This window comes from Desmodus rotundus, chromosome X, assembly GCF_022682495.2.
Source record: "Desmodus rotundus isolate HL8 chromosome X, HLdesRot8A.1, whole genome shotgun sequence".
Taxonomy (NCBI): domain Eukaryota; kingdom Metazoa; phylum Chordata; class Mammalia; order Chiroptera; family Phyllostomidae; genus Desmodus; species Desmodus rotundus.
Genome location: NC_071400.1, coordinates 81,821,093 through 81,839,253, shown reverse-complemented (window position 1 = coordinate 81,839,253; position 18,161 = coordinate 81,821,093). Strand labels below are relative to the sequence as shown.

Below are 18,161 nucleotides of genomic sequence, written 5' to 3'. Positions count from 1 at the left end.
TTCAGAATCTAGGCAGGAATTGTGAGAAAATTACAGGCTTTTCATTACATGATAGCACCTCATCTAAATCAACACTAGCTAAGTATTTAAAAATAAATTTCAGAGCATGTTACTAACATAAACTGATTTGGTAAATGCCTTTTGGGGGCTTTCTGTTTCAAATGACCAAGATAGCCTATTAGAGCAACGATCTTTCCGTTCCATTTGTAAAGATGCTAAAAGAAACCTGAAATTCGCCTCATGAATTGAGTATGTTATTACTTCAAAGAGACGATGAAGAATATGCCTTCTCAACCACTAATGGATGGTCCAGGGGGCTTGTGGGAAATATCTCCAGAGCTCCCCTACATGGTAACAGCTTGTCTCACTCAGCCTATAAGACTCTGTAAGACTCAGAGGGGCGGCAGAATCTCCTCCCTGTTGTTTGTTTTTCCCAGAATGCGCATTTTTAAAAATAGAAATGATTAAACTTTTAGAAACCCATTTGTCTGCAGAGTCAGCCAAAGGTAATTCTTGAAAAATTATGAGCGCAGCAAGTTGTGGAAGCAACCTGCCCCACCTCAGCCCAAAGAAAGAGAAAAATAAACAAAATTCCGAAGACGCTTTTTGTCCAATACCCTTAATTTTAAACAGAAGGCTACTGAGGCCCACATAAAAATAGATGTGGAAAACTAGTTTTTATATACCATTCACCCCACCACAGTGGGGGTGGTCAGGAAAAATGTTGACAGAAAACTGTTTTTGAGTTATTCTTATTGATTTCTTTCCTGTGAAAATAAGACAATGCTTCTGCCAAACAGTTAATGTTGCGTAAACAAGTTTCTGGAGAACTTCCAATGTTCAAATTCTTAATGACTGTCAGGTAGTCACAGTAAACATTAAAATTATTGCTTTACTAAGCTTTGCTGAGTGTTTGTGTGGGAGCCTGACAAATGTTTTCCCCTCATAACTTGGAATTTTTCGACCAGAGACACAGCTTAAAAGTAAGGGAAAAACAAAATTTTTTTAACATTTGATAAAAGCTCACTCAAAAGAAACCCCATTTTAGATTTGTTGGTAATAATCTAGAATAAATTTTTACTTTTTTTTTAAATCCAAAAAGGGTAACCATGTCTTCTTTAGCACGAAAGATTTTTCAGCCTGCTTTTTTGTGAATGGACATATTTAGAGAGTAACAACGCACGAGATCTCTTTGTGTTTAAATTTACCCAAGAAAGTCTATGGAATCAGGGTATTTAAACATCAATTCTGTGTCTGTGTGTGTGTCGCTATGGTAGCTTTTCTCTCACAGGTGTTCACTAGTTAATAAATTACTGAAGAATGGAATAGGGAGTTCTGATGGTGAAGCTTTTTTGCTAAATACGTAATTGTAAATAATATAAATTCAGCCCTGCCTGCTGTGGCTCAGTGGATTGAGTGCCGGCCTGCGAGTCAAAGGGTCACAGGTTCGATTCCCAGCCAGGGCACATGCCTGGGTTGTGGGCCAGGTCCCCAGTAGGGCCCGCATGGGAGGCAACCACACACTGATGTTTCTCTCCCTCTCGTTCTTTCTCTCTCCCCTCCCCTCTCTAAAATAAATAAATAAAATCTTAAAAAAAATAATATAAATTCATTGCAGAGAACTGGGGAAAGAAGAATGAAAAAAAAAAAATCGGCCGGGATGCCATTAACTAGAGATCTCCAACACAAACATTTCAAGTAATACGGCAGCCTTCCCATCAGTTAATGCTGAAGTGCTACTTTTTCAGTCCTTACAAAGTGTGCGTGGCTTCTGATCCTATGCTGTTCAGACCACAGGAAGGCGGAAACAGTTGAGCAGGGCAGGTAACAGAGCATGTTGAACAGGCTGGTTGGGGATTTTGGCAAATCAGACTGTGGAAACCTCCTCAGAAGGGGGCATATTTGGGAATGTGTACCATTTCATGCATATTATGGAGCACTGAAGTTTCCACAGTAGATATATGTTTGACGTGGGGAGGGGGGTGTGGCGGAGAGGCCACGTCTTGATATTCTGAACATGTCACCACAGACAGGTTCAAGTTCCATTAGGAGAGGGACCTACTCGGTATGGTCTAAAGCATGTAACACATGAGACAACACCACTTTTGCTTCCGTGACACCTTTCATGAATTGAGTGCAATGGAAGGCTTCCACCCATTTCATCCAGCTCAAAATAGCAACTTAGACCTAAATGGATACCTCTTGAGAAAAAAATATAAGCTCATACATAGCAATGAAAAAGAAATGAAAGATTTCTTATGCTTGTATTTCAACTTTGAAACACTGTAATTTGGGGGTGGGCAGGGCAGTGATGGTCCTTAATCTTGTAGGCTACCTTAGGGATGCAGACGCACGACAAACTAAATCAATCACCCCACGTGCAGCTGGCAACAGTGACAGGAGCAGTGCCTGCTGTCCAGGAACCCCCACTGCTGGCAACATAATGGTTTGCTCCAGAAATGCCATTCAAGTAACTGTGTATCCGTAGGTGAAACTGTCAATTTGTACATATCTGCAGCAGGTGCACGGTAACCGACATGGACATACTTTTCTAAGTTAATAAAACTCAATGAGATAAAGTGAAAATAACAGAAGACCCAGGGCAAATCCCAGTGTAGCCCCTTACGGCTGTGTAATCCGGACAAATGCTTCCCCTGCACCTGACTTCACTGCCCCGTGAAGAATGGCAGTGGACACCACCCAGCGGGCATGCTGGCTGCCGAATGTTACATGTGCAGCACACGCAGCAGACACTAGTGTATGCACGTGTTATATGATGAGTCCCCATTAGAGAAAAGTAATATTTGATTGAAAGAAAAGTACTGGATTATTAGTTCTGAAAGCTGAAAAAAGAAATATGGTACCTAATTCATTTCCAAAATGTTAGTTATTAAGATGGCAAAAACCAGAATTTCAAAGGGGGTTGGAATTGACCAGGTATTTAGGATGGCTGCATCTCATTATATGTAAATTATCACAGTAAAGTTGATTTCATCCAAGAAGGAGTTTGTAATAAATGAGCTCTAGATTCCCCTGCATAATTCCATGAGGTTCCAAAGTCAGGTGATTTGCCCAAGATGACGTACCACCTACTTACGTACCAGTAAGCTTTGCGTTTACCATCACATTCCACCTACTGAGAAAACTTTAGAAATATGATAAAAGTGTATTTAATGCTTAGTGAAGGTAGAAACACCTATTCATTGACAATTCTCAATTAGCTTTTAATTAACCATGTTCGTGATTTCTCATTACTGAGTAGTTAAAAATAAGCTGGTAGAGAATACAATGCAATGAAATGGAAATATGGCCATGGTACATTACTTTTAGGTGAAAAAAAGCTGATTATAAAACAGAATGATCAAACTTTGTAAAAAAGGTGTGTATAGAAAGAAAGTTTTGAAGATACTTACTAGATTATTAAATATTAAACATCAGTTAAGTCTAAGAGGTGGGTTATATACAATTTGCCTTTTCTTCTTTTTCATTTGTTAGCTTGTGTATGTTTTTAAACTAAAAAAACAATGACACAGTATCGACCCTACAATAATAATTCCCCAATAAAAGGAAATGAAAAGATTACACCTAATGAAGAGATTACACTCTGCGATTAGAGTAGAAATTACAAGTGGGCTGAGTCTCTGTAAGGCAGAGTTTATAATCAGGAGGCCCACGGACAAGATTAAACTAGCTCTTTATTGACCGATTCCTAGTTTCTCTTGAAAAACCCAAAGTCCCGAGAGCACTGGGCCAGGACCCCCACTTCCCCAGCACACCCCACTTCATTTTCTCATTTGCCAAAATATATGCATTCAAGTTTTCCACCTGTGGTCTAAACAGTGCAGCATTATAAGCCAGAAACCATCTGTAGGGACTGAAAACGTAGCACTTAAAATTTAGCAGATTCCCATTTTGTTTAAATTTTAAAAGAGGGGGTGTGTGCGCATGTGTGTACGCATGCGTACACACTCACTGCTGACTAAAATGACAAAATATTACCTGAAATGCAATGAGTCCGGCTGGAATTATGTGACTGCTTTTCTTTTTTGTGCTGTTTATTTGTATTTTTCAGATTTTCTAGAAGTAACTTACATCATTTTAGATAAAACTTAAGAAAACTATTTTTTTGTATGTTTCCTACCCCATTCCCTAATGTCTCTATAGCTGCAATTCATCAACTGATAGGAACCTATGAGAGAAAGGTAGTAATAGCTACAGAGACATACACATAAACAGTCCACATACATTCACGTATACAGAATTTATGTTTAAGAATCTTGATTCCCATGAGCCTTGTCACGTAACTTGAAACCCAAAGAGTTCACCTAGTGCATTTTTATCTGTAGATATATCCATTCACACAAAAAAAGCAGACTTAAAAATGTTTAGTAGTAGAGAAGACATGACTACCTTCCATTAAAAACAACAAGAAGCCCTGGCTGGTGTGGCTCAGTGGCTTGAGCACCTGTGAACTGAAAGGTTGCCAGTTCGATTCCCAGTCAGGGCACATGCCTGGGTTGTGGGCCAGGTCCCCAGTTGGGGGCATGTGAGAGGCAACCCACTGATGTTTCTCTTGCACATCGATGTTTCCTTCCCTCTCTTTTTCCCTCTGTTCCCTTCTCTCTAAAAATAAATAAATAAAATCTTTAAAAAATTATTACAAAAAAACCTAGTTGTGGCATAACAGAATTCATTTCAGAGTATTCCAGACAGAAATTAAATGGTATAGAGTGGACTTCTATCGATCATGAAAAAGACTGAAGTTTTCCACTTATTTGGAGGCTGTGTATCTCTTTAAGAAAATATCCAAGTTATGAGAGTAAAAAGAACTGTCACACCCTGGCCAGGTAGCTCAGTTTGTTGGAGCATCGTCCCCGATACGGCAACATGGCAGGTTCGATCCCTGGTCAGGGCACATACAAGAATCAACCAATTAATGCATAAATAAGTGGAACAACAAATCTATATTTCTTTCTTTCTCTCTCTCTCCCTCTCCCTCCTTTCCTCTCTCTCACAAATCAATAAGTAAAATTAAAAAAAAAAAACCCAGAACTGTCAGGCTCTTACACAAACACAGAATAAGCCATAGGAGAGAAGTCATTTAACTGTTCACACAGATGACCTGACAGACTTAGGAATTATAAGCACTGGAAAGACTGCAGAAAATTCCTTTACACAACATTTGTGGTTTGGCAAAACGATGTCTTGGTTTTACAAGGAAGAAATCAATAAGAGCAATTCGAAAGAGTTTTCTTTTCTCATTGCGGGGAAAATTGCCATAAATCCAAGTATTTTTTCCATCCTTTTAGGCGGCAAAGAAAACTGCAAAGAACTTTTGGGCCTTCTCAGGTATGTTGAATTTTCAGGAACCCATGAAATCCTAAAACTTACTTTTAAGGAATCTCTGAAAAAAAGAAAGCTGATAGTCAAGTTGCGATAGAAAAGTCATTTTCACCCTTTAAACAATCGAGCGATATATTAAGACAACAAAGGATTTGCACACTACATACAATCTACTTTATGCTAAAAGTCACCTGTCATTTAACCCGGAAGAAACATGGCCGCGTCCTTACCTAAAGACTGGTAGAGCTCTGTCATTTTCGGATGGTCCCAGCAAGTTGTTTGGGTCTCATGGCTAAAACATCAAATACAAAGAGAGACGTTAGAATGTCTAATGGACAGTAGAGAAAAGGAGGGGGGAAAAAGGTCAGGTTTTCTTTTGAATCCTTCAGCATCATCTGTACTTCAAAGGACTTTCGTGTAGTGTAGGATGTTTATCTTACAAGCAGGGAAGCCTCTACCTTTGCTTTCAAAGGTAAAAGCAACATGAACGTTATTTGGTAACCAGAGTTTGTTTCTGTCGTGTGCCCACAAGTCAGTTGCCCTTCTGTTATGATAAAATGACCTTGTTATACAATCAATGATTGCAAATCAGGATTTTTCACCTGCCCGATGGGGAACATTCAGAAAGGACAGTGACGAGTGCTACTCAACTCTGTCAAAGAGAGAATGCTAGTTTAATAAATAAACCGCCTCACTTGTCATTTGTTTTAACTGCTCTTGATGTTTTTTCCATTAATCTGTCTTCTCCGTATCCAGATCTCCCATCCGTGATAGCTGCATTTCATTTCAGCCCAAGGTGCATCCATTGCCCGACTAATGTATCATACCTTCTCTCTTCCCATTCCTTTTAGAATGTGTTTTTAAATCGGTGCGCTATACAGCACTGCACCTTTTCCTATATTTACTTGGGCCTGAATGGAGCATTCACAGCTCTGTTCCATTTCTTGAAGTTTAGCTAAGTGTCATTGCCGGCTATCAGCTCCTGCCCCCACCCCCCAGACCAAAAAAAAAAAAAAAAAAAGAACAAACCACCCTTGTTCCTCCTTCGATTACATGAACAAACCTGAGAGAGATAACTACATATACGTTTCCTTGCTTTGGCCATCTACATAAATCACCATAGCATCATATTTCCAGTTTTCAGGGATTACATGACTGGCTTTGGTACAGTAAAATGCAGCCTTGAGTGATATTTCGGAACGCAGGGCCTATTCATAATCTTTGGGGGAGGGGTGGGGATGGAGAGAAGAGAAAGAGCTTAAATGTGGACACTTCAAGGGGAGCAGGAAGTACAGAGGCCTCACCTGGAGAGAGGAGTTCAGGGAGGCAGCGACTGTCCAGTGACCTCAGCCTGGGTTTTAAATCTTAGCGTTGGCTTCTGGCTCTGGGCCCTGCCAGTTGTGAAATTTGGGGCAAGCCTGCTCCCCTGGGTTGCTTGATATAAATAAGTGGCTGGCACCTGCTAATGTTCCATAAGTGGTCATTTTTGTTATTGTGTGGCACCCCCCAATTGATGCCCACTAAAAGCAAACCTTTTATCAGTTGATGATAAAAATAGGCAAGTGAGCCAAGCCTAAGATCCTACACAGAGAGCAAAACTAACAGTCAATGTGATTTACCTCTGTTTTTAAAACATAAACACATAGGAGAAACATTTATTGTGGTTTGGGAAATAAGAAACAGTCGTGTCAGCAAACCATGTGGAAATTCCCCAAACTGTACAACTTGGAAGGGCACCCCCCTGACAGTTCCCATTCAGTGATCCAGCAGGATAATGTTCACTTTGGAAGTGCTGTTCCAGTCTTTTCCAGACGCGTTCATTTCTGTCTTACTTTTCTGCAGAGACAATTCACATTTGAGGAGTGTGACAGGGGCTTCTCAGTTGAGGGAATGTGTCAGAATGATGTCCAGGTGTTGAAGAGCAAGGAGCGCAGAAGTTGCAGTCCGCGCTCTACCGGGTTTCAGGAAGGCCCCGGACCAAGCTGGTTTATGATCTGGACAAGGGGTGGGCGGGGCTGGTACTTTACATGCACAGCACAAGGAGGCTGCAGCTTGCAGCTTCATGGGAAAAGTGTTGCTTGTTCTTGGGTGTTTTTTAGCTTGGAAAGGGATTGTGTACCAATTCTGCACACAAGTGCCCAGCAAGGAAAGGTCATCTGCTAGTGAGACCACCCTGCATTTACACCTCGGCATTTCCAAAGGCCATTCATATGTGCGCACCAGAGAGGGAGGAAGAGAGAAGAGAGGAAAAGCACGTTTGCCTACATCTACAGGCCCTTATTATACAAACTGAGGACTAATAGCATCCCATCTCTGCGACACGTGGGAGGATTGTAGCATCTTCAATGGATGGGCAGGAAAATGTCTGTCTGAGCTGATAAATCTAACAGAGAGAATCACTCGGAAAAGCCACCTTCTGTAAAAGGACTTCAGATAGGAGGAACATGGGCAAGAAATAACTTGTACGAAATGCAATTCCAACAGAAAAGGGAAACTTGCATACACGTGATAGGAGAGTCCCACGTAGAGTGACTGAGGGCTTCATGCAGTTCCCTCCCTCCAAAAAGACCCCCCTCATGACTGTTGATAGTCTTACATATCTATCTTTATTTAAGGAATTTCTTCCAGTGGTTAAAAGTTATGAGAAGGATTTTAGATATTATCCTTTAATCCAATGGTCCTTAGCTCCAATGAAATTTCCTTTCCTGGAGGATGGAAGAAATACGAAGGCCTGGCTTCTAGGTACCCCTCAGTGTTACCAGATAAGTACTAGTCCTTTCCGGGTACCCGCTGTCCCAACTACCTGTGGTTCTGGGGAACCCGAATAACCTAGATACATGTCCTCCAACAAATCCAAAAGCCAATCTTCTTTTACCTTCTTCCCTTGCAACACACAAACCTTGTTTTTAAAGCAAGACAAAGTAACTACAAAAACAGATTTCTATTTCACCTCTGCAGTCTTAGTTTCAGTTCATTTGCAAGCCAGTACCAAGCAAAAGAAGCTAGCACAGTGGAAAGAAGAAATAAAGGGTGTGTGTGACTAAGGCTCAAAACTAGAAAACCATATTTTAATTGCTTAATGCTACAAAGCGATTGCTGACATGGCTGAAACGTCCAGATTTTTTGGTAACTGTATGAACCAAATATTCACTTCACTGTATGTGGGTATTTTCAATCTCTGGTGAAATCTAAGTGCTAGTGAGCCAGTATTACCCCCCCCCCAAATAGGAAAGATGAATATGAACGGGATGAACTGCTCAACACAGATCTGCGTAACTCGTATCTGCACTGTACCTCGCAGGACAAACAAACCAATTGTTTTGCTGTGAACACAGATTTTTACAGCTCTACTAATTACGTCTGTCTTCACATACAGTAGAGAATTCTCAGTAACTCCATGAGAAGCAGCTCAGGTTCACCTGGAATATACAGACAATATAGAAAACATGCTTGTGCTGGGGAGGTGGTGGTAGAAAGGTAGGTGGGGCTATTTTTGGAAACTGTCTCTTTTCTGCGCTTCATTTTTCATATTGGAAATGCACGCACTCCCCATACACCATGCCCAAGCAGAAAGGAAATTCTGAAACCTGTTCACATGTTCATGGGTACATCTTTGTCCAGTCTTCCGGAGAACAGTGATGTTCAACAGCGACCACAATTCTACGTGTACATCAGCACAGAGACCAGCTTCACAAATAATCCTGAGGACAATCTTTAAAATGTTCTTGGTTTTGGCCCTGGTGCTTCCAAAGCCTGGCATCAGATACCCCTCTCGGAACCACCCTGAAACTCTGACTTCTCCTCTTTTCATAATGTGTACAAACTTCAACAATCTCTCTTCTCCCCTCTTGCTGAGGCTGTGATAAGAACCTGATGCAAATGACAATACAAAATCACTGCAAGTGACAAAAGACCCGGGCAACACCTACGGTACTTGTCAATAATAAGAAATTAATGCATTACTATACTAAGCCCAGGGCTGACCTAATTTCCTCCGCTACAATTTAAATTTTCTCTCACCTTCTTCAGTTTCAAGTAGTGTGCAACATTATAGCGGTCTCAGAGCTGTTCCTGCTGTCAGTGCTGGAATAGTCAGACTTATTGAAATTGCTTTTTTAGTTTCTTACAAACAAACATTAAACACTTATAAAAAGTAACAAATTTCTACTGCTCTTGCCGGGAAATGGCAGTTGCCTAATTAAAATAAGATTTCTTCTGCCACCACTGTTATTTGGTACTGAAAATATTCCAAACAGCTGCCTTTAAAAAAAAATATATATATATATATATCTTTCCATTACTTTCCAGGGAAGAAACTAATCACTATGCAGCGGCATAAAAAGGTAGCGTTCTCTTGCGATTTGCAGAGGATTACAGTTTGGCTTCCTATATAATCTGGAGGCCAATGATCCACACACACAAAATCATCATTTCCCTTTAATCTGGGGATCAGACTCCTTTGCTAGACGAACCTTGGCATTTGCATGCTGAATGTTGAACTTGGCTTGCATTGCTGGAATACTGGCAGGGTGGGAATGGGAAAATATATTTAAAAGTTTCTGCTACTGTGGGGAGTGGGTTAAGAAGGGTGGGTGTCAAACCAAGTATCAGAAATCCTGTTCTAGTCCCCATTTCTTTACCCTGGGATATTTAGCATGTTATTCTGCTTGGCTCAAGCCAGGGCAAAGATGATTGCATCAGTAACTGTTCCAGCTGTTACTTGTTCTGGGTTCTATTTGCTTTTCAGGGCTAATTCCCACCCACCCTCAACTTTGGCCAAAGCAATTTCACTTCAGGGTCGTGTCCAATGCGAGATCAAACAATGATGACTGAAACCAATTCCACGCTGATCAAGGGTCAGAGACCTTTCATATGCACCGCGTTGTTTCATTTGCTCTTCCAGCTTCTCCAAGAACAACGGCATCCTCCCAAAGAGGGGATTGGGAACAAGGAAATGTTTACAAATCTAAGCAAAACAAGAAAGGGCATGAGGGGTGACAGGAGAGGTGACAAGATTTAGAAGCAGAGAGACCAGGAAGAGCTTGTTGGCCAAGAGAGAATGTAGATTTCACTGAAAGACTTTGGTTCACCACCTCAATCAGATGGGTATTTTCACGTTAAGGCATTTTATAATTAATAATATGCCTCCCTAGGGCAACTCAAGCCCTTCGATTTAAGCTTCAAACTTAACTGAAATAAAGTATCCTGCCCTTTTCTTTGGCACGATCGGATCGGGAATGACAAACTTTGCTTAAAGACGAGTACAGACACCTGGAGAAACGCGAGAGAAGGACACTCAGAAATGACTCCACATTCAACCCCAGAGGGCAAAGGGAAAAAAAAAAAAAAAAAAAACAACAACCCTCGAGCCTCTGTGTCAAATCCTTGAACGCTAACCTTTAGATTGCTTTTTCTTTCTTTCCTGATTTCTGCAAGTCTTGGGGCATGAGACGAACACAGTAGAAAATGCAGCTAGGGAAATGTCAACTGGAATTCTCGGAAGAAATCAGGCAGAAAGTTGACCTTTTGGCACTTGCAGTGCAGAGGGAGGTAGAGCCGCGCGCCCCCCTTCCTTCTGCGAGGTCGAGCGACGATTTAGGAACAGCCTGTCTGGCTCATGTCCACACACACAGCCCGGAAAGGAGTAAAAGCTCTAGCGGCCCCAATCCCCGCGTGGGGAACGCACTGTCCCCTCTGGGTATGGAGAGAGATCAGTTTTTTCTCTCCGAGCCCGTCCCAAAGCCAGGGGAAAGGGGCTCCCCGCGAGCCCGGGGACAGGAGAAGCCCCGGGGGCGCACCTGCAGCGGCGCCGCCTGGGACTCGCGGGAGAGGTTCCCCGACGTCCGCCGTCCGCAGCCCGGGGTGCAGCCGCCGCGCTTACCCAAGTTTTGGCCGCCTCGTCTTGCCCCCTGGTCGTGCCACAAGTGCACGGACTGCGGCGATCCGAAGGGGCCTCGATGCACTTACCCTTTGAGCTGTTCCCTCATGGCTGCAAGTGCTCCGCGGTCGGGGGAGGGCAAACGTTGGAGTGAGCTTCCCAGAGCCGCCGGGCTCCCGAAAGTCGAGCGCCGCCGCCGCCCAGGCTCGCAGCTGAAAGCACTGCGGAGGAGCCGGCGCGGGCTGGCAGGCTGGCGGGCGGCGGCGGGGCGGGCGGGGAGGGGGCGCTGCGGGCGGACTGGGCGGGGCCGGGCCAGGCTCCGCCCCCCAACTACCGACCTGCGAACCCGGACTCCCGCAGACCCGCACTCGGGGCTTTCCAAACGGAAAGGAAAAAGAAAAGAAAAAGAAAGCATAACAGAGAAGGGGATTTAAGGTAGTCCCAGGAACCTGGAAGACACACACCGCCCTGCTGGCACTCCTTAAAACCTCCAGTAAGACTACTTGTTGCCTAAATAAATGACCTAGGTGCAAATGACCTCATCGCAGACCATTAAGTGTGGAGACTCAGTTTTCCTTTTAGAGAATGAAAGAGAAAAATCGTAAGCATAATTCTACTTCACCCTGCCCCCCCCCCCCCCCCACTTAATTGAACATTAAAGTGGTGAGGCTGCAAGGACCTGAAATTCAGGTTACACTCATCAGGAGCTGAACCGGTAGCTTGAGAAGCATTTGTACGTGTATTTGCGATACCGCAGCGGTTCTGGGTGAAGTTCTGGGACCGGCATATCAGCATCACCTGGAACTTCTTAGAAACGACAATTTCCAGGCCCCAGCCCAGACCTCCTGAATCGGAAAACGCAGCACGCAGAAGTTTGCGAACCACTGGCAGAGACTCTCGAAATAAAACACCACCACCCGTGGGGTGGCACGGTTTGGTCTTTTAGTATTCTTTTAGAGAAATCTAAAAGGCAACCATTTCCATTGGAAGATTGGATTGGGAAAGTGACGGAGCCTAGAGAATTCCAGTATTTCTAATCTTAGAGTTTGCAATATGATGACACAGGTTAACTATGCAAAATTATTTCAAGCTTGTAACTACTTCGAAGAGAAGAAAGCCTTCATTAGCAGAAGACTTTTTTGCAGCCTCCACGTATCTTCCATTGGAGTCCAAAGAGTATCTTAAGATAAACTCCTTTCGTGGTTTCTTTGTCCCTCCTCCATTTATTTTGTTGGCCTGCTTCTCTTATCTTCTTTCAACCATTTCCTTTCCACTCTCACTGCTGGGTGATTCATGCCACCTCAGTGCAGAGTTCAAAACATGCCCCCCCTTAAAATATCCTTTATTTTTCGTTCAACATTTTCCCCGTGGAATATAAAAACTGAAAGGACTCTAGACATCAATCTCTCTTTTACCGTCTGTTACAGCGTGGCACAAGAGACAAGAAATAAAGTACGCGAACGAAAGGGAGAGAGAGAGAGGCCAGTTTCTTCCCTACCCTGACAAACCAAATAAAAATATAAACGTTATCACGAAAGACATGTGCATGTAGGTATGACTGGTATTGCTATTTTAAAGCAAATAGGGCATTTCTTCAGGCTTTTTGCCTGATAGACTGAGACATTCATTAGTGCTGCCTTGTAGAGCTGTTCAGCCAGTGAGCCGTGGAGGCAGCTGCTGTAGCCGTCTGAGGGGGGCGCACTAGGACTCCATTCGCCTGGGGTCAGGTTGTCCCTGGGTCGAAGTGGAGATTCTAGGTCTGGCCCTCTCTTTGACTGGAGGAGGACAAGTGTTCTGTGATGAGCAAGTGCAGGCCTTTGCAATGATCAGTGATGTAATCTCGGTGTCAATGTGGCAAATGACTTAAATAGTGATTATGTTGATTTCCGTGAAAAGACACAAACGCCACAGCACGGGCATTGGTAAATATCAGAAATCAATCAAACCCAGGTTTGCATCCCCTGTGTGGTGAGTCAGCATTGCCTTTTCTTCCTTTTTTTTTTTTTTTTTTTTTTTTTGTTTTGGTTCGGTTGTTTTACACTTTTTAATTACCTACTCAAGATTCTGGAATTCTGATATGTTTCTATAAAATATAAGAGCTTGTCTATTTTCTCAGGGTCCAATTAGGAAACTACTAGGAATAAATCTTAGAAAAAAGGAATGGAAAATAAAAAAAAATCACTATTCAGATTTTTTTTCTTAAATTTGACAGATGGCAATCCTCAAAAATAGATCTTGAAGATCTTTTTTAGACTACGGTTATAGGAACTTGAAGACTTCTTCCTGAATCTTGATATTATTTTTAAAATTAAATACTGGAAGTATTATTAAGAAGTGACATGGGCATCCCCGTGACTGTTAGCAACTAATTCAGGTTATGAATTTTGCTTATTAGGGAAAGGCATTAAGAAGAGAACATCACTTATGTATCTTCATTTATGTAGTGATGCCATGTATGATAATCCATTAATGGCTTATTTATAGCAGCCCCTCCTCTTATTTTATTATTCTTGTTTTGGTGTGAACACGGGCGGGAAAAGATTATGAGGACTCTGCCACCAAACAAAAACTTACGTTGAAATCCTGTCTCCAGAATCTACCAGGAGCCACTCGTCCCCAGCACCCCTGGCTAGAATGTGGCAGTGCCAGTACTGGAACTCGGTGGTCTGGCTGCAAGACCCATGCCGCCATGGCGAGGTGTGGCTTCTTTTATTAGTAGGGGAAGATCTGTACTGTCCTTGTCTGCTCACAAGCGATCTCACTGCTGGCTGAGAGCAGAGGATAGTGAATTTGCTGGAAACAGCAGTAAGGAAAGAATGAGATGGGATAAGGTCTGGGAAGGTGACCCCACACATTTTTCTATATCCCTAACTCCAGTCTTTGAACCACTTAAATGTTGTAGGTATTTCAGAAAACCGAGCACCTCTCTGACCTAAGGGGCTGTGCTGGATATTCCCCCATTCTCCCCTGCAGCTCTATCCTCTGCCCTTCTCAGTTCTCTCTGTGCCCCAGGGGGTTGGACCTCTGTGGATGGCATCAATCGGGCTCTCTTGCCTTTTGGCTTCCCTTTGCTTTCAGCCAATGGGAGGCAATGATGAAAGGCCTATAGCAGGAGATGAAAGGGCAGCAGGAGAGAGCTGTTTGGGTATTTATTCTATAAGCTCCTTCTTGTTGGCCTTGAGCCTGGCGGTGTCTGAGTTCCTTTATCCACAGCCACAAGTCTTGTTGAGTGGTCATTTCTACTGCAACAGCATTCTCCAGGTTCCTTAAACCACTCTGTCTTCCTGCCTGTGTTCTTTCCCCTACTCTGCCCGGATTTTGGTAAATACGCTTTTCACCATCCTCTCCTCAAGTACCACTTTTGAATGTACCGTCTGTTTTGCCCAGGACCCTGACCAAACAGGGACCCACCCAGTCAAATCCACCCTCTGAGGCTGTAGATGGGATGCTGACTGTGGACCACCAGTTGGAGCAGAAAAGGAGACTAGGCTCATTCACTGGACAGATATTTCTAGACACCTCCTCTGTGGCCCAAATAGAGCTTCTGGCTGTTGGGGGATAAAGGCAAGTCAACAGTTATGAACGGCGGAAACAGCAGGAGTTATCGCCATTAACATAACAGCAAAGGGGCCAAAAACTGCAATGCTCTTCTTGCCCTTTGGGAGAGAAGGTCAAAGATGGAGATTACAGAGGTAGGCGGGCAAATTGAGGATTTAGTGTGATAGTCCAGAGTTTGACCTAGCTTTTTAAAGGATTTGTCAATGTGAAAAATGGCTCGGGCAGTGGTGTGGGGCTGGATCAGAAGAGTTTGGAATTCAGAGCCCAGATCCAAGGTGCCTGCGGTCTGATGGACCCGCAGGCTGGCCGTGGTGGGGAAAGAGTGGAGAAATAATAAAATTCGATCAGAACTAAGGGAGTCTTGACTGATCACATGCAGGAATGTAAGAGAGGGAAGACCAAGAAGGGCGATGGTCCTCAAGCTGGGCCACCTGGGGAGCGCTAAAAAATCCATATGCCTGGGTCTCACCACGTGGGCATTCTGATTTACTTAGCCCTGGGCACTGGGAGTTTTAAGTCTCATGGGATGATGCTAATGCACAGCTGAGGTTGAGGATCACTATTGGAGAATGAGCAGTGTTCACCAGGCTAGGAGGAAGAGGCAGGTTCAGGCAGAAGAGGACCCGGGGGAGATGATGAGTTTGAGGTGGCGGTGTGCTGTTTAAGTGAAGGGATCCTACAGGAAGTTGGACATCTAAGTCCAGAGCTCCGAGGGAGGATGTCCAGACTGGAGCTCTCAATTGCAAATGTCAACATTGTGGAGTCATGAGTTTGGATGAGCCCGTCCAGTGGACGGCGTGAAGGGCCAAGGACACAGGCCAGGCGGCTCCCTCCGATCTTCCACAAACACAGCGTTTTCCCTTTCAGGCTGCTTGTGGTTTCAATGTTAGCCTGATTTTATCAGTGTCAAAATGAGGAGCAGGAAAAAAAAAAAAAAGACGGAATGGTGTGTGGTGGACACTTGCCTGGGGATGGCCCTGAGGGACTTCACCACCCCCGAGGGGCCAGCTTCCCTCTAGCTCCAAGAGCCTCTCTCTGAACTGCTTTTTGTTCCCTAACCAATCTTAGGCATAACCAGTATCATTTTATAAAAACCCATTTGGGATATAGATACTGCTTCGATTAAGCATAATACAATGCATACTTTATTGTAAGGTTTCAACATTTGGATATGCAGTAAACGCCTGAGGACTCCATGGTTTTCTTTGCGAAATAACAAGAACTAGCCCCGGACAGTGAATGAGACATCTAACAAATGCTTACAATGATGGTGAGTCATTTCTAGTTAGGGCAAATACCATGGTGTACTAATTAAAATATGTGTAACAATCCCTTTAGATCAATCTGAAACCAGAATCTCCTGGATATAAGAATATCCAGTCAGTTTGCATTAACTAGTAAATGAAGAGTCCTCCACATTCAGACACAGAGCACTTCACGGGCACACAAAAGCCTATTTTCCCCCCGGCCCTTCCCCTGCAGGGGGGGCAGAGTAAGCCAGGCTGAGCAAAGCGCTCTGAGCCAGCTGCCATCTATACCAGGGATTTCACCAAACAGGTTCCAGATGAAGTCAAACTCAGTCTTCCTCTCATGTAGTTTTCTCTTAATAAGATTTTTCAAAGCTTCACAGAGCCACCTATATTAACCCGAACATCTAAAAAGATGCGAAGTTTAGCATCTTCACTAAAATAAAGCCACACTTCATTAACCTCACAGGCCGGTGGTTGCTTCACGGGAAAGAATTCCAAGTACCTATTAGCCTGCCAGCTATATCCCTGCCCCATAACCACCTCCTGCTAAAAATGGATAACTGGTTAAGGTGGTTCAAGCCCATATGACAACAGCATTCCCAGTCCACCTTAACAACAGCTCAAAGCTGTAACTATTTGCCTGCCTTTCCAGAATTGTGCCAAATAACAAGAATTTCAAAACTAGGCAGAAATTCTGACACTCTGCATAATCTCCCTTCCTCTTCAGCTACAAATAAGGCTTTGTATTCGATTAGACTCACAGCAGGTGAAAACCCCAATTAGTGAATTCATTCTGGGGCCTCTTTCTACCTTCCTCCCACGCACCACAGTTAAAAAAAAATAAGGGAAGTCACAGTCTTTTTCTGAAATCACAAATTAACCCTTTGATCTACCCAATCAAGCCGTTTACCACTGAAGAATTTTCACAGGAAAATGGATGTTGAAAGATTTGTCCTTCTGGACTTCAGAAAGGGGGTTACAAAAATTCTATTTGGCCAGATTTTGTTTTCTTCAAATCCATAAATATGCTCAGGTTTTCTGATCAATCTTGAACTTACAGTTTTTCTTTTTACCTGAAAACTCACAAAGCCAATAGTATCTAAAGAATGATTAATGGATAGTCTGCTACAACAGAAAATTATTTTTAAGTTATGTTCTTATATTCGTGTATTGGAGGTCAGAGAAAATATGAAATTTTAGTTTAAACACTATTCTTAGGCCTGAGGAAGTGCACAAGGTCCATATTTCATACTTTGTGAATATGTATTTGTTGGATGAAATTCTTCATTGGACAAGGATAGAGGTTTGGTTTGAACATTAAAAAAAAAAAAAGCAAGACAGTTTTACTTCTTCTAGTGATTTACTTGTACTTTGTCAATTGCTTCTCCGGAAATAATTCACAATCCAGTTTTATGTATGAGCATATGATTAAAAAAGAGCAGCTTTGTCTTTTTTAATTGTTTTACTCCTGTCACTTTTCTTGAAACAAGTTGTAGGACTTATTATCCACAAGAAAATATTGAACATACATCAAATAGGAGCGCAGAGCTTTTAGAAGTAGTCATCTGTTACTGTCAGAGGTTCATTTCATTTTGAGGGGTTTTTTTTTAATTAAAATGCAAAATTCTACATACATGCCTGCCTAAATTACCCCTTTCTGAAATGCTCGAGTTTCATAAAAAAATGTTAAATGCTAATGTAACCATTTTTAATACTTATGACTGGGTTCTTGAGATTTGGAAAAAAGTAAACAAAGGAATTACCAGTCAATTAAGTGAACAAGGAAGTCAGCCTAAATTGAAACAGATAAGGAAAATTAATATTCAAATGCTACGGAGTGAAGACACCAGGGTTTTTTTTCCCCCCCTTGGAGATGAGTATCTACCAGAATCAAAAGCAGCTTCTTAATCTTCAGCAAGCATAGCTGTATATTCCAGCAGAGGCATTAAGGCAGCAAGGCAGAGCTCCAGACCAATTCTGTCCCTTACAGTCAGTCACTTAACCCTTAGAGGCCGCTCACTTAACCCTGCTGGAGCTCTGCTGACTCATCTGTAAAATCCAGGTAATACTGCATAAGGCCATAGCTGGTTCAAATGACATAATGCCTACGGACGTGATGCGGAGGCTGGAAT

At 42.8% G+C, this 18,161-nt stretch overlaps 1 protein-coding gene across 10 annotated transcripts in view; it reads right to left on the bottom strand.

The window, feature by feature from the left end:
- Positions 1 to 18,161, bottom strand: part of DMD (dystrophin) — a 1,965,474-nt gene that overhangs the window by 128,262 nt on the left and 1,819,051 nt on the right. For 8 of the 10 annotated variants that reach the window (XM_053917632.1, XM_053917633.2, XM_053917631.1 and 5 more), the window contains one exon: positions 5,574 to 5,635. In XM_053917632.1, coding sequence (XP_053773607.1) covers positions 5,574 to 5,635 — 62 coding nt within the window. Of the gene's footprint in view, positions 1 to 5,573; positions 5,636 to 11,310; positions 11,462 to 18,161 lie in introns of those variants that run through there. The other 2 variants (XM_053917637.2, XM_053917636.2) reach the window with 1 other exon arrangement.